Source organism: Oncorhynchus gorbuscha, unplaced genomic scaffold (genome assembly GCF_021184085.1).
Source record: "Oncorhynchus gorbuscha isolate QuinsamMale2020 ecotype Even-year unplaced genomic scaffold, OgorEven_v1.0 Un_scaffold_928, whole genome shotgun sequence".
Lineage (NCBI taxonomy): Eukaryota > Metazoa > Chordata > Actinopteri > Salmoniformes > Salmonidae > Oncorhynchus > Oncorhynchus gorbuscha.
The window spans coordinates 72,501-95,000 of NW_025745883.1; the positions used below are offsets into that span (position 1 = coordinate 72,501).

Consider the following 22,500-nt stretch of genomic DNA (forward strand, 5'->3'; position numbering starts at 1 on the left):
GTGTACTGCCTGGGGCACGGCCAGCAACAAACCCGTGACCAGGAACAGGAAGATGTTGAAGAAGAGGAGGGTCTTGACGAACAGGAAGTAAGAGAGGACGTCGGTGCCGAAACGACCGCTCACCCTCTTCAGCGCCACCTGAGGAAGAGGAACAGAGATGGTGAGAAAGAGTGTGAGAGACAGAGAGAGAGAGACAGAGAGAGAGAGAGAGAGAGAGAGAGAGAGAGAGAGAGAGACAGAGAGAGAGAGAGAGAGACAGAGAGAGAGAGAGACAGAGAGACAGACAGAGAGAGAGACAGAAAGAGAGAGAGAGAAAGAGGGAGAGAGAGGAGAGAGAGAGAGAGAGACAACTGGACCAGACAGAGAAAGTCTCAGAGACCTGGAGACAGGAGAAGAGAGAGGGAGTCAGAGTCAGAGAGAGAGAGACAGTAGTGTTTGAGTTCACATACTAAGAGAGAGAGAAAGAGAGATTAGAGGAGAGAGAGAGTCAGCCTTACCTGCCACAGCTGTAGGGAGTGGAGGAAGGAGAGACAACTGGACCAGCTATGTCTCAGAGCCTGGAGGGGAAGAGAGAGTCAGTGTCAACTACAGTAGTGTTTGGTTCACATACTAACCCATTGAAAAGAGAATTAGAGGACACACATTCTGTTTCCTCATTAACTCTGTTTCCTCATTAACTAAAAATGTCTCACCCATAATGAGCAGGGCCTAGTCTAAGAGAATGGACCGTACGATTCACCCATAATGAGCAGGGCCTAGTCTAAGAGAATGGACCGTACGATTCACCCTCACAGGGACATTAAGTCCTGGACAAGAGGACTAGAACACCATCAGTAGATTGCGATACACAGCTACAGGAAACACCCACCAACATGACATACGTCTGTCTGTCTGTCTGTCTGTCTGTCTGTCTGTCTGTCTGTCTGTCTGTCTGTCTGTCTGTCTGTCTGTCTGTCTGTCTGTCTGTCTGTCTGTCTGTCTGTCTGTCTGTCTGTCTGTCTGTCTGTCTGTCTGTCTGTCTGTCACGACCGCTGGGAGACCACAGCTGTAAACCCCTGACACCCACAGAAACCAAGACAAACACCATGACTGCTGTCTAGACAGATCAGCTGAGGCCTGGATAGGTGTTCAACATGTCAGATAACAACCACATCACATGATCCAGCAGTCTGATGGCCAGCTGCAGAGTGCATGACGTGGTGGACGCCTGAAACGTATCAGAAACTGGACCAATGTAATGTTGGAGCAGGAGATCTGACTGTGTGACTTACGATGATGATGTGATATTTGATCTGGCTGCAACAGGGGATCTGACTGTGATTGGAGCGTTGACCCTTCCTGTCAGCCAACCTCCTGGAGAGAGAGAGGGATGGGGGGAGAGAGGGAGGAGGGGAGAGAGGGGGAGGAGAGAGAGGGATAGGGATAGGGGAGAGAGGGATGGGGGAGAGAGGGGGGAAGAGAGAGAGGGATGGGGGAGAGAGAGAGATGGGGAGAGAGGGGGAGAAGAGAGAGAGGGAGGAGAGAGAGGGATGGTGGGAGAAAGGGATAGGGGGAGAGAGGGGGAGGAGAGAGAGGGATAGGGATAGGGGAGAGAGGGATGGGGGAGAGAGGGGGAAGAGAGAGAGGGATGGGGGAGAGAGAGAGATGGGGAGAGAGGGGGGGAGAGAGAGGGGAGGAGAGAGAGAGGGATGGGGGAGAGAGGGATTGGGGGAGAAGAGAGAGAGGGAGGAGGGGAGAGAGAGGGATGGTGGGAGAAAGGGATAGGGGGAGAGGGGGGGGAGAGAGAGGGATGGGGGAGAGAGGGATGGGGGAGAGAGGGGGATGGGGGAGAGAGAGGGATGGGGAGAGAGGGGGAGGAGAGAGAGGCATGGGGGAGAGAGGGAGGAGAGGAGAGAGGGATGGGGAGAGAGGGAGGAGAGGAGAGAGGGATGGGGGAGAGAGGGATGGGGGAGAGAGGGATGAGGAGAGAGAGGCATGGGGGAGAGAGGGGGATGGGGGAGAGAGGGAGGAGAGGAGAGAGGGATGGGGGAGAGAGGGGGGAGGTGGTTACAAGATGATACTCTATTCCTCCATCACTCACTTATGGAAGAGACCTATTGATAGAGCTGCAGGGAGGAGAGAGAGAGATACGTCTGTGAGTGTAATGTTTACTGTTCATTTTTGTTGATTTAACTTATTATTATCTACTTCACTTGCTTTGACAATGCTAACATGTGTTTCCCAAGCCAATAAAGCCCTTGAATTGAATTGATGAATTGATTGAATTGATTGAGAGAGATGAGAAATAGACAGAGAGATGAACAGCAGGATAGAGGGATGGAGAAAGAGAGAGAGAGATATGGACAGCAGGATAGAGGGATGGAGAAAGAGAGAGATGGACATCAGGATAGAGGGATGGAGAAAGAGAGAGAGAGATGTGGACAGCAGGATAGAGGGATGAGAAAGAGAGAGATGGACATCAGGATAGAGGGATGAGAAAGAGAGAGATGAACAGCAGGATAGAGGGATGGAGAAAGAGAGAGAGAGATATGGACAGCAGGATAGAGGGATGGAGAAAGAGAGAGATGGACATCAGGATAGAGGGATGGAGAAAGAGAGAGAGAGATGTGGACAGCAGGATAGAGGGATGAGAAAGAGAGAGATGGACATCAGGATGGAGAAAGAGAGGATGGAGGGAGAAAGAGAGATGATGGACATCAGGATAGAGGGATGAGAAAGAGAGAGATGGACAGCAGGATAGAGGGATGAGAAAGAGAGAGATGGACAGCAGGATAGAGGGATGAGAAAGAGAGAGATGGACATCAGGATAGAGGGATGAGAAAGAGAGAGATGGACATCAGGATAGAGGGATGAGAAAGAGAGATGGACATCAGGATAGAGGGATGAGAAAGAGAGAGATGGACATCAGGATAGAGGGATGAGAAAGAGAGAGATGGACATCAGGATAGAGGGATGAGAAAGAGAGAGATGGATAGCAGGATAGAGGGATGAGAAAGAGAGAGATGGATAGCAGGATAGAGGGATGAGAAAGAGAGAGATGGACAGCAGGATATAGGGATGGAGAAAGAGAGAGATATATGGACAGCAGGATAGAGGGATGGAGAAAGAGAGAGATATGGACAGCAGAATAGAGGGATGAGAAAGAGAGAGATATGGACAGCAGGATAGAGGGATGAAAAAGAGAGAGAGATGGACAGCAGGATAGAGGGATGGAGAAAGAGAGAGATGGACATCAGGATAGAGGGATGAGAAAGAGAGAGATTGAGAGCAGGATAGAGGGATGAGAAAGAGAGAGATGGACAGCAGGATATAGGGATGGAGAAAGAGAGAGAGAGATGGACAGCAGGATAGAGGGATGAGAAAGAGAAAGAGATATGGACAGCAGGATAGAGGGATGGAGAAAGAGAGAGAGATATGGACATCAGGATGGAGAAAGAGAGAGAGATGGAGAGCAGGATAGAGGGATGAGAAAGAGAGAGAGATATGGACAGCAGGATAGAGGGATGAGAAAGAGAGAGATGGATAGCAGGATAGAGGGATGAGAAAGAGAGAGATGGACAGCAGGATATAGGGATGGAGAAAGAGAGAGAGATATGGACAGCAGGATAGAGGGATGGAGAAAGAGAGAGATATGGACAGCAGAATAGAGGGATGAGAAAGAGAGAGATATGGACAGCAGGATAGAGGGATGAGAAAGAGAGAGAGATATGGACAGCAGGATGGTAGAGGACTATAGATACCTTAGTTCACTCTTCTCTGCCACAGAGAGAGGCATGGCTCGCAGCATCCTGACCCGGTCACTCAGAGAGAGGTTCTGAAGGTTGTTGACCAGTTGGTCACGCTTACGCCCTGCAGCGCAACAGAGACGGACAGAGACAGACACATTAGTTATGCGTAGGTTATGACATCATTACAACAGCAAAAAGGTCGGTATTTCAGTGCGTGTGTAACGTTTAAATGAGTGACCTCACCCTCCTCTTCCACGCCCTCGGTCTCCATGCAGTCTGTCTCCATGCCGTAACCACGGATACTGGGCCGTGCGGAGCGGGAAAAGTCCTTTATGGAAGGCCTGCTCTGTCTGCGTCTTCTCAACTTCATGGTCCTGTTATAGTACTGAGAGATGATAGCACCTCGACTACGACCTAGAGAGAGGAGAGGAAGTTAACAGGGTCTAGTACTGAGAGATGACAGCACCTCGACTACGACCTAGAGAGAGGAGAGGAAGTTAACAGGTTCTAGTACTGAGAGATGACAGCACCTCCACTACGACCTAGAGAGAGGAGAGGAAGTTAACAGGGTCTAGTACTGAGAGATGACAGCACCTCCACTACGACATAGAGAAAGGAGAGGAAGTTAACAGGGTCCTGTTATAGTATTGAGAGATGACAGCACCTCCGCTACGACATAGACAGAGGAGAGGAAGTTAACAGGGTCCTGTTATAGTATTAAGAGATGACAGCACCTCGACTAAGAGATGACAGCACCTCGACTACGACATAGAGAGAGGAGAGGAAGTTAACAGGGTCCTGTTATAGTATTGAGAGATGACAGCACCTCGACTAAGAGATGACAGCACCTCGACTATGACCTAGAGAGAGGACAGGAAGTTAACAAGGTCTAGTACTGATAGATGACAGCACCTCCACTACGACCTAGAGAGAGGAGAGGAAGTGAACAGGGTCTAGTACTGAGAGATGACAGCACCTCCACTAAGAGATGACAGCACCTCGACTACGACCTAGAGAGAGGAGAGGAAGTTAACAGGGTCTAGTACTGAGAGATGACAGCACCTCCACTACGACCTAGAGAAAGGAGAGGAAGTTAACAGGGTCTAGTACTGAGAGATGACAGCACCTCCACTACGACCTAGAGAAAGGAGAGGAAGTTAACAGGGTCTAGTACTGAGAGATGACAGCACCTCCACTAAGAGATGACAGCACCTCGACTACGACCTAGAGAGAGGAGAGGAAGTTAACAGGGTCTAGTACTGAGAGATGACAGCACCTCCACTACGACCTAGAGAGAGGAGAGGAAGTTAACAGGGTCTAGTACTGAGAGATGACAGCACCTCCACTACGACCTAGAGAGAGGAGAGGAAGTTAACAGGGTCTAGTACTGATAGATGACAGCACCTCGACTACGACCTAGAGAGAGGACAGGAAGTTAACAGGGTCTAGTACTGAGAGATGACAGCACCTCGACTACGACCTAGATAGAGGAGAGGAAGTTAACAGGGTCTAGTACTGAGAGATGACAGCACCTCCACTACGACCTAGAGAGAGGAGAGGAAGTTAACAGGGTCTAGTACTGAGAGATGACAGCACCTCCACTACGACCTAGAGAGAGGAGAGGAAGTTAACAGGGTCTAGTACTGATAGATGACAGCACCTCGACTACGACCTAGAGAGAGGACAGGGAGTTAACAGGGTCTAGTACTGAGAGATGACAGCACCTCGACTAAGAGATGACAGCACCTCGACTACGACCTAGAGAGAGGAGAGGAAGTTAACAGGGTCTAGTACTGAGAGATGACAGCACCTCGACTACGACCCAGAGAGAGGACAGGAAGTTAACAGGGTCCTTTTATTGTACTGAGAGATGACAGCACCTCCACTACGACCTAGAGAGAGGAGAGGAAGTTATCAGGGTCTAGTACTGAGAGATAACAGCACCTCCACTAAGAGATGACAGCACCTCGACTACGACCTAGAGAGAGGAGAGGAAGTTATCAGGGTCTAGTCCTGAGAGATGACAGCACCTCCACTACGACCTAGAGAGAGGAGAGGAAGTTAACAGGGTCTAGTACTGAGAGATGACAGCACCTCCACTAAGAGATGACAGCACCTCCACTACGACCTAGAGAGAGGAGAGTAAGTTAACAGGGTCCTGTTAAAGTACTGAGAGATGACAGCACCTCGACTAAGAGATGACAGCACCTCGACTACGACCTAGAGAGAGGACAGGAAGTTAACAGGGTCTAGTACTGAGAGATGACAGCACCTCCACTACGACCTAGAGAGAGGAGAGGAAGTTATCAGGGTCTAGTACTGAGAGATGACAGCACCTCCACTGAGAGATGACAGCACCTCCGTTAAGAGGGGTGTGAGGGAAGGTGTGTAGATACACGATTCCTAAACTATGTCTTGTAGAGGGACATGGTTTGTGCCATGGTGTATTTAGAGCCATTGTGTTAGATACAGTATCTGTTGATGTGTTGATAGTGGCTGGCTGGCTGGCTGGTGCACCTGCTAGCTAGAGGAACTAACAGTCACATGACAACGGCAGAAATAGTTTAGACTTCTGAAACTACCTCTCTCTCTCTCTCTCTCTCTCTCTCTCTCTCTCTCTCTCTCTCTCTCTCTCTCTCTCTCTCTCTCTCTCTCTCTCTCTCTCTCTCTCTCTCTCTCTCTCTCTCTCTCTCTCTCTCTCTCTCTCTCTCTCTCTCTCTCTCTCTCATGAAGCGTGAACAGAAGAAACACTAGGTGTCCATACAGCCATCTTAAGACTGTCATGGGGGTGTCGTAGAGGTGCCATAAGTATGTCATAAGGGTGTCGTAGAGGTGCCACAAGTATGTCATAAAGTTGTCGTAGAGGTGCCATAAGTATGTCATAAGGGTGTCGTAGAGGTGCCATAAGTATGTCATAAGGGTGTCGTAGGGGTGACTTACCGATGGTGCGGCTGGGCATGGAGGAGAGGACTTTGAGGGTGGCGGAGGACCAGCGTTCCTCTAGAAGGGGGTCTAACTGTCCCCCCCCTTCCTCCTCACCCCTCCCCGCGCTCCCACGCCATATCTCCTGACCAGGGCTGGACAGGTACGCTACACTGTCTGGAGGAAGGAGAGTATGACGTTTACGTCTGTGTATACACACACACCACTCTAACACTAGGTCTCTCTCTCTTATACACAGTCACACACACACCACACTAACACTAGGTCTCTCTCTCTTATACACAGTCACACACTCTAACACTAGGTCTCTCTCTCTTATACACACACACCACTCTAACACTAGGTCTCTCTCTCTTATACACAGTCACACACCACTCTAACACTAGGTCTCTCTCTCTTATACACAGTCACACACACACCACACTAACACTAGGTCTCTCTCTCTTATACACAGTCACACACTCTAACACTAGGTCTCTCTCTCTTATACACAGTCACACACCACACTAACACTAGGTCTCTCTCTCTTATACACAGTCACACACCACACTAACACTAGGTCTCTCTCTCTTATACACAGTCACACACACCACACACTAACACTAGGTCTCTCTCTCTTATACACAGTCACACACACACCACACTAACACTAGGTCTCTCTCTCTTATACACAGTCACACACACCACACTAACACTAGGTCTCTCTCTCTTATACACAGTCACACACCACACACACAGGTCTCTCTCACACAGTAACACTAACACTAGGTCTCTCTCTCTTATACACAGTCACACACCACACTAACACTAGGTCTCTCTCTCTTATACACAGTCACACACCACACTAACACTAGGTCTCTCTCTCTTATACACAGTCACACACCACTCTAACACTAGGTCTCTCTCTCTTATACACAGTCACACACACCACATAACACAGTCTTATACACAGTCACACACCACACTAACACTAGGTCTCTCTCTCTTATACACAGTCACACACACCACACTAACACTAGGTCTCTCTCTCTTATACACAGTCACACACCACACTAACAAGAGCGTCTGCTAAATGACTTAAATGTAATGTAATGTCTCTCTCTCTTATACACAGTCACACACACACCACACTAACACTAGGTCTCTCTCTCTTATACACAGTCACACACCACACTAACACTAGGTCTCTCTCTCTTATACACAGTCACACACCACACTAACACTAGGTCTCTCTCTCTTATACACAGTCACACACACCACACTAACACTAGGTCTCTCTCTCTTATACACAGTCACACACCACACTAACACTAGGTCTCTCTCTCTTATACACAGTCACACACACACACTAACACTAGGTCTCTCTCTCTTATACACAGTCACACACCACACTAACACTAGGTCTCTCTCTCTTATACACAGTCACACACACACCACACTAACACTAGGTCTCTCTCTCTTATACACAGTCACACACACACCACACTCTAACACTAGGTCTCTCTCTCTTATACACAGTCACACACACACCACTCTAACACTAGGTCTCTCTCTCTTATACACAGTCACACACCACACTAACACTAGGTCTCTCTCTCTTATACACAGTCACACACCACACTAACACTAGGTCTCTCTCTCTTATACACAGTCACACACACACCACACTAACACTAGGTCTCTAGGTCTCTCTCTTATACACAGTCACACACCACACACTAACACTAGGTCTCTCTCTCTTATACACAGTCACACACCACACTAACACTAGGTCTCTCTCTCTTATACACAGTCACACACCACACTAACACTAGGTCTCTCTCTCTTATACACAGTCACACACCACACTAACACTAGGTCTCTCTCTCTTATACACAGTCACACACACACCACACTAACACTAGGTCTCTCTCTCTTATACACAGTCACACACACCACACTAACACTAGGTCTCTCTCTCTTATACACAGTCACACACACCACACTAACACTAGGTCTCTCTCTCTTATACACAGTCACACACCACACTAACACTAGGTCTCTCTCTCTCTCTTATACCCAGTCACACACACACACACACTCTAACACTAGGTCTCTCTCTCTCTTATACCCAGTCACACACTACCTCGTTCCTCCTCGTCCAGGTCTCTCTCTTATACACAGTCACACACCACACTAACACTAGGTCTCTCTCTCTCTCTTATACACAGTCACACACACACACTCTAACACTAGGTCTCTCTCTCTCTTATACCCAGTCACACACTACCTCGTTCCTCCTCGTCCAGGTCTCTCTCTTATACACAGTCACACACCACTCTAACACTAGGTCTCTCTCTCTCTTATACCCAGTCACACACTACCTCGTTCCTCCTCGTCCAGGTCTCTCTCTTATACACAGTCACACACCACTCTAACACTAGGTCTCTCTCTCTCTTATACCCAGTCACACACTACCTCGTTCCTCCTCGTCCAGGTCTCTCTCTTATACCCAGTCACACACTACCTCATTCCTCCTCATCCAGGTCTCTCTCTCTTATACCCAGTCACACACTACCTCGTTCCTCCTCGTCCAGGTCTCTCTCTCTTATACACAGTCACACACTACCTCGTTCCTCCTCGTCCAGGTCTCTCTCTCTTATACCCAGTCACACACTACCTCGTTCCTCCTCGTCCAGGTCTCTCTCTCTTATACCCAGTCACACACTACCTCGTTCCTCCTCGTCCAGGTCTCTCTCTCTTATACCCAGTCACACACTACCTCGTTCCTCCTCGTCCAGGTCTCTCTGTAGTTCCTGCAGCTCCAAGGCTTCCTGTCTCTGATCCTCTATCAGCTGGTTAAAGGAGTCATGGACCCCCTCTTCATCCGCTGGGCTCCTGTTACACAGAGACACAGAGACACAGAGACACACAGACACACAGACACACAGACACACAGACACACAGACACACAGACACAGACAGACAGACAGACAGACAGACAGACAGACAGACAGACAGACAGACAGACAGACAGACAGACAGACAGACAGACAGACAGACAGACAGACAGACAGACAGACAGACAGACAGACAGACAGACTTAGAAACCAAACCCAATAAACTCCCATATCTACTGGGTGAAATTCCACAGTGTGCCATCACAGCAGCAAGACTTGTGACCTGTTGCCACAAGAAAAGGGCAACCAGTGAAGAACAAACACCATTGTAAATACAATCCATAATTATGCTTTTTGTACTTTAACTATTTGTACATTGTTACAACACTGTATATAGACATAATATGGCAATTAATAGAGAGAGGGGGTACTTCAGTGGGTCGAACACACACACACACACACACACACACACACACACACACACACACACACACACACACACACACACACACACACACACACACACACACACACACACACACACACACACACACACACACACACACACACACCTCTAACCAGTAACCAGTGTTCAGACAAACACACCCCTAACCAGTAACCAGTGTTCAGACAAACACACCCCTAACCAGTAACCAGTGTTCAGACAAACACACCCCTAACCAGTAACCAGTGTTCAGACAAACACACCCCTAACCAGTAACCAGTGTTCAGACAAACACACCCCTAACCAGAAACCAGTGTTCAGACAAACACACATCTAACCAGTAACCAGTGTTCAGACAAACACACCCCTAACCAGTAACCAGTGTTCAGACAAACACACCCCTAACCAGTAACCAGTGTTCAGACAAACACACCCCTAACCAGTAACCAGTGTTCAGACAAACACACCCCTGACCAGTAACCAGTGTTCAGACAAACACACCCCTAACCAGTAACCAGTGTTCAGACAAACACACCCCTAACCAGTAACCAGTGTTCAGACAAACACACCCCTAACCAGTAACCAGTGTTCAGACAAACACACCCCTAACCAGTAACCAGTGTTCAGACAAACACACCCCTAACCAGTAACCAGTGTTCAGACAAACACACCCCTAACCAGTAACCAGTGTTCAGACAAACACACCCCTAACCAGTAACCAGTGTTCAGACAAACACACCCCTAACCAGTAACCAGTGTTCAGACAAACACACCCCTAACCAGTAACCAGTGTTCAGACAAACACACCCCTAACCAGTAACCAGTGTTCACCACCACAGTGTAAACACTCCTCACCACTGGGCTTCAGCCCTGACAACTCTTCATGTCTCATAATTCATGGCCTGTTAACACCACATTTGAAAGGAACCACAATCACAAGCCTTTTGTTCCCCAGGGACCCTGCAGCTGAACACCACAGGAAGTGAGTCACTCATAAAATTATCCTCAGTAAATACCACACACAACACACACACACACAACACAGTACACACAGTGTTCACACACACACACACACACACACACACACACACACACACACACACACACACACACACACACACACACACACACACACACACTAGTCAAACAGTCCAACAAACAGAGTCAGTCTGTTCTGTGAGAACAATGGGTCTGGCTGGATACTGGTACTGTGCAGAATTGGGCCTCAAAGAGTTGCCTCAAAGAACATCAAACAGAGAGTTAACCCTGTCATTGTCTTATTTTAACCCTCTTCTGTTTACCAGAACATCAAACAGACAGTTAACCCTGTCATTGTCTTATTTTAACCCTCTTCTGTTTACCAGAACATCAAACAGAGAGTTAACCCTGTCATTGTCTTATTTTAACCCTCTTCTGTTTACCAGAACATCAAACAGAGAGTTAACCCTGTCATTGTCTTATTTTAACCCTCTTCTGTTTACCAGAACATCAAACAGAGAGTTAACCCTGTCATTGTCTTATTTTAACCCTCTTCTGTTTACCAGAACATCAAACAGAGAGTTAACCCTGTCATTGTCTTATTTTAACCCTCTTCTGTTTACCAGAACATCAAACAGAGAGTTAACCCTGTCATTGTCTTATTTTAACCCTCTTCTGTTTACCAGAACATCAAACAGAGAGTTAACCCTGTCATTGTCTTATTTTAACCCTCTTCTGTTTACCAGAACATCAAACAGAGAGTTAACCCTGTCATTGTCTTATTTTAACCCTCTTCTGTTTACCAGAACATCAAACAGAGAGTTAACCCTGTCATTGTCTTATTTTAATCCTCTTCTGTTTACCAGAACATCAAACAGAGAGTTAACCCTGTCATTGTCTTATTTTAACCCTCTTCTGTTTACCAGAACATCAACACATCAAAGACAGAGAGAGACAGACACATTGTCGAAGCCAGTAGCACATCAAACAGAGAGACAGACACATTGGGAACAGACACATCAAACAGAGAGACAGACACATTGGGAAGCCAGTAGCACATCAAACAGAGAGAGACAGACACATTGGGAAGCCAGTAGCACATCAAACAGAGAGAGACAGACACATTGGGAAGCCAGTAGCACATCAAACAGAGAGAGACAGACACATTGGGAAGCCAGTAGCACATCAAACAGAGAGAGACAGACACATTGGGAAGCCAGTAGCACATCAAACAGAGAGAGACAGACACATTGGGAAGCCAGTAGCACATCAAACAGAGAGAGACAGAGGGAGACAGACACATTGGGAAGCCAGTAGCACATCAAACAGAGAGAGACAGACACATTGGGAAGCCAGTAGCACATCAAACAGAGAGAGACAGACACATTGGGAAGCCAGTAGCACATCAAACAGAGGGAGACAGACACATTGGGAAGCCAGTAGCACATCAAACAGAGGGAGACAGACACATTGGGAAGCCAGTAGCACATCAAACAGAGGGAGACAGACACATTGGGAAGCCAGTAGCACATCAAACAGAGGGAGACAGACACATTGGGAAGCCAGTAGCACATCAAACAGATGGAGACAGACACATTGGGAAGCCAGTAGCACATCAAACAGAGGGAGACAGACACATTGGGAAGCCAGTAGCACATCAAACAGAGAGAGACAGACACATTGGGAAGCCAGTAGCACATCAAACAGAGGGAGACAGACACATTGGGAAGCCAGTAGCACATCAAACAGAGGGAGACAGACACATTGGGAAGCCAGTAGCACATCAAACAGAGAGAGACAGAGGGAGACAGACACATTGGGAAGCCAGTAGCACATCAAACAGAGGGAGACAGACACATTGGGAAGCCAGTAGCACATCAAACAGAGAGAGACAGACACATTGGGAAGCCAGTAGCACATCAACACATCAAAGACAGAGAGAGACAGACACATTGGGAAGCCAGTAGCACATCAAACAGAGAGAGACAGACACATTGGGAAGCCAGTAGCACATCAAACAGAGAGAGACAGACACATTGGGAAGCCAGTAGCACATCAAACAGAGAGAGACAGACACATTGGGAAGCCAGTAGCACATCAAACAGAGAGAGACAGAGGGAGACAGACACATTGGGAAGCCAGTAGCACATCAAACAGAGGGAGACAGACACATTGGGAAGCCAGTAGCACATCAAACAGAGGGAGACAGACACATTGGGAAGCCAGTAGCACATCAAACAGAGAGAGATACCCCTCCTCACTCTCCAGGCTCAACACATCAAACAGAGAGTGAAGCCCCTCCTCTCTCTCCAGGCTCAACACATCAAACAGAGAGTGATACCCCTCCTCTCTCTCCAGGCTCAACACATCAAACAGAGAGTGAAGCCCCTCCTCTCTCTCCAGGCTCAACACATCAAACAGAGAGTGATACCCCTCCTCTCTCTCCAGGCTCAACACATCAAACAGACTGGAACACAAACGGTCATTTTTTTCTCTCAGGCTCTCCATCAAGGAGAGAAGTGATACCCCTCCTCTCTCTCCAGGCTTGTTCTCAAACAGAGGAGGATGAAGAAAGGCAGAGGACTCCAGGCTCAAACATCAAACAGGTGGAGGAGGAGGAATGTTCCTGTCTCTCCAGGCTCAACACATCAAAAGGATGGAATCTCCAGAATCAACACATCAGAACATGGGAAATGTGAACCCTCCTCTCTCTCCATTCAATCCATTCAGACAGAGAGTGAAGCCCCTCCCTCTCTCCAGGCTCAACACATCAAACAGTGTATTAAACTCACTCCAGGCCAGCCTCCACTGATATAGACTGAATTAATACTCACTCCAGGCCAGCCTCCACTGAATAGGAGAAGTAATACTCACTCCAGGTTTGTTCTCCACTGATATAGGATTAATAAAGGCCAGGCCAGCCTCCACTGATATAGTGTATTAATAGGTCCAGGCCAGCCTCCACTGATATAGTGTTATTAATACTCACTCCAGGCCAGCCTCCACTGATAATGGATGGAATGGAGAGAATGGAACTCATCAGGCCAGCCTCCACTGATATAGTGTATTAATACTCATTCAGGCCAGCCTCCACTGATAGTGTATTAATACTCACTCCAGGCCAGCCTCCACTGATATAGTGTATTAATACTCACTCCAGGCCAGCCTCCACTGATATAGTGTATTAATACTCACTCCAGGCCAGCCTCCACTGATATAGTGTATTAATACTCACTCCAGGCCAGCCTCCACTGATATAGTGTATTAATACTCACTCCAGGCCAGCCTCCACTGATATAGTGTATTAATACTCACTCCAGGCCAGCCTCCACTGATATAGTGTATTAATACTCACCTCCAGGCCAGCCTCCACTGATATAGTGTATTAATACTCACTCCAGGCCAGCCTCCACTGATATAGTGTATTAATACTCACTCCAGGCCAGCCTCCACTGATATAGTGTATTAATACTCACTCCAGGCCAGCCTCCACTGATATAGTGTATTAATACTCACTCCAGGCCAGCCTCCACTGATATAGTGTATTAATACTCACTCCAGGCCAGCCTCCACTGATATAGTGTATTAATACTCACTCCAGGACCAGCCATCCACTGATATAGTGTCTTAATTCTCTTTACTCCAGGCCAGCCTCCACTGATATAGTGTATTGTATTAATCACACCAGGCCCAGGCCAGCCTCCACTGCATATAGTGTATTAATACTCACTCCAGGCCAGCCTCCACTGTATTAATCATAGTGTGATATTAATACTCACTCCAGGCCAGCCTCCACTGATAGATAGTGTTTCCAGGCCAGCCTCCACTGATATAGTGTATTAATACTCACTCCAGGCCAGCCTCCACTGATATAGTGTATTAATACTCACTCCAGGCCAGCCTCCACTGATATAGTGTATTAATACTCCAGGCCAGCCTCTGATATAGGCCAGCCTCCACTGATATAGTGTATTAATAATACTCCAGGCCACTCCAGGCCAGCCTCTCCACTGATATAGTGTATTAATACTCACTCCAGGCCAGCCTCCACTGATATAGTATATTAATACTCACTCCAGGCCAGCCTCCCTGATATAGTGTATTAATACTCACTCCAGGCCAGCCTCCACTGACATAGTGTATTAATACTCACTCCAGGCCAGCCTCCACTGATATAGTATATTAATACTCACTCCAGGCCAGCCTCCACTGATATAGTGTATTAATACTCACTCCAGGCCAGCCTCCACTGATATAGTGTATTAATACTCACTACCAGGCCAGCCTCCACTGATATAGTGTATTAATACTCACTCCAGGCCAGCCTCCACTGATATAGTGTATTAATACTCACTCCAGGCCAGCCTCCAGGGATATAGTGAATATTAATCACTCACTCCAGGCCAGCCTCCACTGATATAGTGTATTAATACTCACTCCAGGCCAGCCTCCACTGATATAGTGTATTAATACTCACTCCAGGCCAGCCTCCACTGATATAGTGTATTAATACTCACTCCAGGCCAGCCTCCACTGATATAGTGTATTAATACTCACTCCAGGCCAGCCTCCACTGATATAGTGTATTAATACTCCACATAATCCAGGCCAGCCTCCACTGATATAGTGTATTAATACTCACTCCAGGCCAGCCTCCACTGATATAGTGTATTAATACTCACTCCAGGCCAGCCTCCACTGATATAGTGTATTAATACTCACTCCAGGCCAGCCTCCACTGATATAGTGTATTAATACTCACTCCAGGCCAGCCTCCACTGATATAGTGTATTAATACTAGCCTCTCCAGGCCAGCCTACACCAGGATATAGTGTATTAATACTCACATCAGGCCAGGCTCCACTGATATAGTGTATTAATACTCACATCAGGCCAGCCTCCACTGATATAGTGTATTAATACTCATCATCCAGGCCAATAGACCACTGATATAGTGTATTAATACTCACTCCAGGCCAGCCTCCACTGATATAATGTAATAATACATCACTCCAGGCCAGCCTACACTGATATAGTGTATTAATACTACATCAGGCCAGCCTCCACTGACCATAGTATATTAATACTCACTCCAGGCCAGCCTCCACTGATATAGTGTATTAATACTCACTCCAGGCCAGCCTCCACTGATATAGTGAATTAATACTCATCTACCAGGCCAGCCTCCACTGATATAGTGATTAATACTCATACCAGGCCAGCCTCCACTGATATAGTGTAATACTACATCACTACCAGGCCAGCCTCCACTGATATAGTGAATTAATACTCACATCAGGCCTAATAGACCAGGGATGAATGAATACTACATCTACCAGGCCAATACACTGATATAGAATGAATACTCACATCAGGCCAGCCTCCACCAGGGATGAATGTACATCATACCAGTACACCAGGGGTGTCAAAGTTGACACTGGGAGAATCTCTACATCTCCCAGGCCAATACACCTGATGTCTGTCCCGTTCTCTTCATCCAGGCCTGTCTGTCATGAATCAATCTCATCATCCAGGCCAATCACAGGGATGAATGAATACTACATTGTCCAGGCCAATCTCCACCAGGGAGCAAGTGTTGCAAAATCTACCAGGCCAATAGACCAGGGATGAATGTTAGGAATCATACCAGGTGTGGTGATTGAATGAATACTACATCATACCAGGCCGTGTTTCAGCAGGGATGAATGAATACTACATCATACCAGGCCAATACACACAGGGATGAATGAATACTACATCATACCAGGCCACATACACCAGGGATGAATGAACACACATCACACCACAATACACTCAGGGTGAATGAATACTACAAACCAGTTCTTATACCAGGGATGAAAATATAGCATCACCAGTTGGTGATGAATGAATACTTTACCAGGCCAATGAAGTGTTTGAATAATACTACATCATACCAGGCCAATACACCAGGGATGAATGACTACTACATCATACCAGGCCAATACACCAGGGATGAATGACTACTACATCATACCAGGCCAATACACCAGGGATGAATGACTACTACATCATACCAGGCCAATACACCAGGGATGAATGACTACTACATCATACCAGGCCAATACACCAGGGGTGAATGATATATTGGTGAACATATCGGAATCAGACGATATCAGCTAAACATGCCGACATCGGTATCTGCCCAATGTCTAGTTTAACAGTCTACTGGGACAGGGTGGGTCTGCTGGGAAAGGGACAGTCTACTGGGAAAGGGACAGTCTACTGGGAAAGGGACAGTCTACTGGGACAAGGTCAGTCTGCTGGGAAAGGGACAGTCTACTGGGAAAGGGACAGTCTACTGGGAAAGGGACAGTCTACTGGGACAGTCTGCTGTGACAGGGGAAGTCTACTGGGAAAGGGACAGTCTACGGGGACAGGGCCAGTCTACTGGGAAAGGGACTGTCTACTGGGACAGTCTGCTGGGACAGGGACAGTCTACTTGGACAGGACAGTCTGCTGGGACAGGGAAGGTCTGCTGGAAAAGGGACAGTCTAGTGGGACAGTCTGTTGGGACAGAGAGAGTCTACTGGGAGAGGGACAGTCTACTGGGAAATGGACAGGTCTGCTGGGAAAGGGACAGTCTACTGGGACAGTCTGTTGGGACAGAGACAGTCTACTGGGAGAGGGACAGTCTACTGGGACAGGGACAGTCTACTGGGACAGGGACAGTCTACTGGGACAGGGACAGTCTGCTGGGACAGGGACTGTCTACTGGGACAGTCTGCTGGGACAGAGACAGTCTACTGGGAAATGGACAGTCTACTGGGACAGGGAAGGTCTGCTGGGAAAGGGACAGTCTACGGGGACAGTCTGTTGGGACAGGGACAGTCTACTGGGAGAGGGACAGTCTACTGGGACAGGGAGAGTCTGTTGGGACAGGGCCAGTCTACTGGGACAGGGAGAGTCTGCTGGGAAGGGACAGTCTACTGGGACAGGGACAGTCTGCTGGGACAGGGTCAGTCTACTGGGACAGGGACAGTCTACTGGGACAGGGCCAGTCTGCTGGGACAGGGCCAGTCTGCTGGGACAGGGCCAGTCTACTGGGCCAGTCTGCTGGGACAGGGACAGTCTGCTGGGACAGGGATGCAGCTACGTAGGCAGGGGAGTGGGCTGCAGCTACGTAGGCAGGGGAGGGGGGCTGCAGCTCGTAGGCAGGGGCTGCAGCTCGTAGGCAGGGCTGCAGCTTCGTAGGCAGGGGAGAAGGAAAGGCTATCACTATCATTAGCATCATTGCTAATGGCCACAAAAAATGTGGAGACACACACGCATGAGTCCGTCCGCAACGCTGATTTTACAGGGCCCTATGTGTGTGTGTGTGTGTGTGTGTGTGTGTGTGTGTGTGTGTGTGTGTGTGTGTGTGTGTGTGTGTGTGTGTGTGTGTGTGTGTGTGTGTGTGTGTGTGTGTGTGTGTGTGTGTGTGTGTGTGTGTGTGTGTGTGTGTGTGGATTTCCATGGTTCTTTTCCTGGCACAGACAACTCCTCCGTGATGACCTCATCAGAGGCAGACAGCTGAGGGCAGCCACATGGAACCGCAGCCACACTGTGGAAGTGAATGGATTCAACATGTTCATTCTACACATCCTGTCTAGCCTCTCACTAGTCTTTATTCTGTCTCCTCTCGCTCCTTATCTCTCTATCATAGATGTTCTCTCTTTCTCTCCTACAGACCCTCTCAGTCCCTCTCTCTCTCGCTCAGTCCCTCTCTCTCACTCACAGTCCCCCTCTCTACTTACTCACAGTCCCTCTCTCACGCTCAGTCCCTCTCTCACGCTCAGTCCCTCTCTCACGCTCAGTCCCTCTCTCTCAGTCAGTCCTCAGTCCCCTCTCTCTCACACGCTCAGTCCCTCTCTCACTCACGCTCAGTCCCTCTCTCAGTCCCTCTCACGCTCAGTCCCTCTCTCACTCTCAGTCCCCCGTCCCTCTCTCTCTGTCCCTCTCTGTCCCTCAGTCCCTCTCTCACAGTCAGTCCTGTCTCTCTCTCAGTCCCCTCTCTCTCTCTGTCCCTCTCTCTCAGTCCCTCTCTCACTCTCAGTCTCTCTCTCTCTCTCTCAGTCCTCTCTCTCTCTCTCTCTCTGTCAGTCCCTCTCACTCCCTCTCACTCTCAGTCTCCTCTCAGTCCCTCTCTCTCTCTCTGTCCCTCTCTCTCTCTCAGTCCCGCTCTGTCTCTCTCTCAGTCCCTCTCTCTCTCTCTCTAACTTGCTCTCTTTCGTTGAGCTTTTCTCTCCAAATCTCTATTGTCTTGGCTGTGCTTTTGAGTCCGTTCAAATCCATAACCATATTATCTCACAGCGCCCCCCTCGAGTGTCTCTCTCCACTTTCTCTCCCTCTGTCTCTCCCTCTCTGACATTCTCTCCCTCCGTCTCTCTCACATTCTCTCCCTCTCTCACTTTCTCTCACTTTCTCTCCACATTCTCTCCCTCTCTCACTTTCTCTCCACATTCTCTCTCTCTGTCTCTCTCACATTCTCTCCCTCTCTCACTTTCTCTCACTTTCTCTCCACATTCTTTCTCTCCTCTGTCTCTCCACATTCTCTCCCTCTCTCACTCTCTCTCCACATTCTCTCCCTCTCTGACATTCTCTCCCTCCGTCTCTCTCACATTCTCTCCCTCTCTCTCTCTCACTTTCTCTCACTTTCTCTCCCTCTCTCACTTTCTCTCCACATTCTCTCCCTCTCTTCTGTCTCTCCCTCTTTCTCTCCACATTCTCTCCTCTGTCTCTCTCCATTCTCCCTCCCTCTCTTTCTCTCCACATTCTCTCCCTCTCTCACTTTCTCTCCTCATTCTCTCTCTCTGTCTCTCTCACATTCTCTCCCTCTCTTTCTTTCTCTCACTTTCTCTCCACATTCTCTCCCCTCTTTCTTTCACATTCTCTCCCTCTCTCACTTTCTCTCCACATTCTCTCCCTCTCTCTCACTTTCTCTCCACATTCTCTCCCTCTCTCTCTTCTTTCTCTCCACATTCTCTCCCTCTCTTTCTTTCTCTCCCTCTTTCTCTCCACATTCTGTCCCTCTCTTTCTTCCTCTCCTTTCTTTCTCACTTTCTTTCCTCTCTCTTTCTCTCCACATTCTCTCCCTCTTTCTTTCTCTCCCTCTCTCCTTTCTCTCTCTCTCTCTCCACATTTTCTTTCCCTCTCTCTCTCTCTTTCTCTCCACATTCTCTCCCTCTCTTTCTTTCTCTCTCTCTTTCTCTCCACATTCTCTCTCTCTTTCTTTCTCTCTCTCTCTCTTTCTCTCCACATTCTCTCTCTCTCTCTCTCTCTTTCTCTCCACATTCTCTCTCTCTTTCTTTCTCTCCCTCTCTTTCTCTCCACATTCTCTCCCTCTCTTTCTTTCTCTCCCTCTCTTTCTCTCCACATTCTCTCCTCTCTCTTTTTCTCTCCTCTTTCTCTCCACATTCTCTCCCTCTCTTTCTTTCTCTCCCTCTGTCTCTCTCTCTCCACATCTCCTCTCTCTCTCTCTCCACATTCTCTCTTTCTCTCTCTCCACATTCTCTCCCCTCTCTTTCTCCACATTCTCTCCCTCTCTTTCTTTCTCTCCCTCTGTCCTCTCTCTCTCTCCACATTCCCTCTCTGTCTCCCTCTCTTTCTCTCCACATTCTCTCCCTCTCACGTTCCATTATCTCCAACTCTGTCATTGCTCCAAGTCTCCAATTACCGACTATCTTTCTGCACCTCTGTCCTCCTTCTGTCCTCCCTCCTTCTGTCCCTCCCTCCCTCCCTCTGTCCTCCCTCCTTCTGTCCTCCCTCCTTCTGTCCTCCCTCCTTCTGTCCTCCCTCCTTCGGTCCTCCCTCCTTCGGTCCTCCCTCCCGGTCCTCCCTCCTTCTGTCCTCCCTCCTTCTGTCCTCCCTCCTTCTGTCCTCCCTCCTTCTGTCCTCCCTCCTTCTGTCCTCCCTCTCTCACTCTCCTAGGGCATATTGTCAGACTGCTGGTCTTTTCACAGAGACAAGTCCCAAATGACACCCTATTCCCTATATAGTGCACTACTTTTGACCAGAGCCCTATTCCCTATAAAGTGCACTACTTCTGACCAGAGCCCTATTCCCTATATAGTGCACTACTTTAGACCAGAGCCCTATTCCCTATATAGTGCACTACTTTAGACCAGAGCCCTATTCCCTATATAGTGCACTACTTTAGACCAGAGCCCTATTCCCTATATAGTGCACTACTTTAGACCAGAACCCATGTCCCTTTTCTCTCTGTGTGTGTTTGTGTGTGTGTGTGTGTGACACTGTCAACAACCCCTGAACATTGTCTGTCTCCAGGTCAGAGTATGTCTGTAGTACAGCCAAACAAAGCAAGTCAGCTGGCCTGTCAGTGAAAACACATTTACTGCACTGTCTAACACAACGGCAGATTAACGATACAGCATACTTACACAACACTAATATACTTACACAACATTTTATAAATGTTAAAGTTGCTGTGGAGGAGAAACAGTATGTAAAGGTAAAACTATAAAGGCCCAGGGCAGGGTTCCTGGAGGCCCCGGGGCCGGCGGTGATATTTGGAACCCCAAGTAAAATAATAAAAAAAGTTAAATATATTTATATATTTATTTTTTTACGTGTTCATTATTGGACATTAAAGACTGTAAAAACACCAGGAAATCAACTCCAAGTGATTTTCATTTAAGAAATGTGTTCCCATGTAATCCCACGCACAAGAGAGAGATGTGTTCCCATGTAATCCCACGCACAAGAGAGATGTGTTCCCATGTAATCCCAAGAGAGAGATGTGTTCCCATGTAATCCCAAGAGAAGATGTGAGAGATGTGTTCCCATGTAATCCCAAGAGAGAGATGTGTTCCCATGTAATCCCAAGAGAGAGATGTGTTCCCATGTAATCCCAAGAGAGAGATGTGTTCCCATGTAATCCCAAGAGAGATGTGTTCCCATGTAATCCCACGCACAAGAGAGAGATGTGTTCCCATGTAATCCCCACAAGAGAGAGATGTGTTCCCATGTAATCCCAAGAGAGAGATGTGTTCCCATGTAATCCCAAGAGAGAGATGTGTTCCCATGTAATCCCACGCACAAGAGAGAGATGTGTTCCCATGTAATCCCACGCACAAGAGAGATGTGTTCCCATGTAATCCCAAGAGAGAGATGTGTTCCCATGTAATCCCAAGAGAGAGATGTGTTCCCATGTAATCCCAAGAGAGAAATGTGATGATATACAAATACAAGCAAGGGTTGAAATGATTATGTGTTAGTCAAACACCTGTTTGGGCTTCTTCGGTCAATTTGCAGTCTACAAATTATTTGCAATTATGTTCCGGCTGGAGCAGGGGGGGAGAGGGGGCAGAGGGGAGGAGGGGGAGGGAGAGGAGGAGAGGGAGAGGGAGGGGAGGGAGGAGGAGGGAGAGGGGGAAGGAGGAGAGGGGAGAGGGGGGGGGAGGAGGGAGGGAGGGGAGAGGGGAGCAGGAGGAGGGAGGAGGAGAGGTAGAGGGGAGCAGGGGGAGGAAGGAGGAGAGGGGAGCAGGGG

At 48.1% G+C, this 22,500-nt stretch overlaps 1 protein-coding gene across 1 annotated transcript in view; it reads right to left on the reverse strand.

The window, feature by feature from the left end:
* LOC124020816 (transmembrane channel-like protein 6) overlaps nt 1-18,243 on the reverse strand; it is a 34,088-nt gene extending 15,845 nt beyond the window's left edge. Inside the window, exons 1-9 of the mRNA XM_046336089.1 lie at nt 18,000-18,243; nt 16,105-16,120; nt 9,433-9,548; nt 6,669-6,827; nt 3,972-4,142; nt 3,741-3,849; nt 1,272-1,353; nt 498-557; nt 1-138 (exon numbers count right to left, since the gene is read on the reverse strand). The exon at nt 1-138 is cut by the window's left edge and continues 60 nt beyond it. Of these exons, the coding sequence (XP_046192045.1) occupies nt 1-138; nt 498-557; nt 1,272-1,353; nt 3,741-3,849; nt 3,972-4,142; nt 6,669-6,827; nt 9,433-9,548; nt 16,105-16,120; nt 18,000-18,243 (1,095 nt within the window). The remainder of the gene's footprint in view (nt 139-497; nt 558-1,271; nt 1,354-3,740; nt 3,850-3,971; nt 4,143-6,668; nt 6,828-9,432; nt 9,549-16,104; nt 16,121-17,999) is intronic.
* Nucleotides 18,244-22,500: the final 4,257 nt, after the last annotated feature.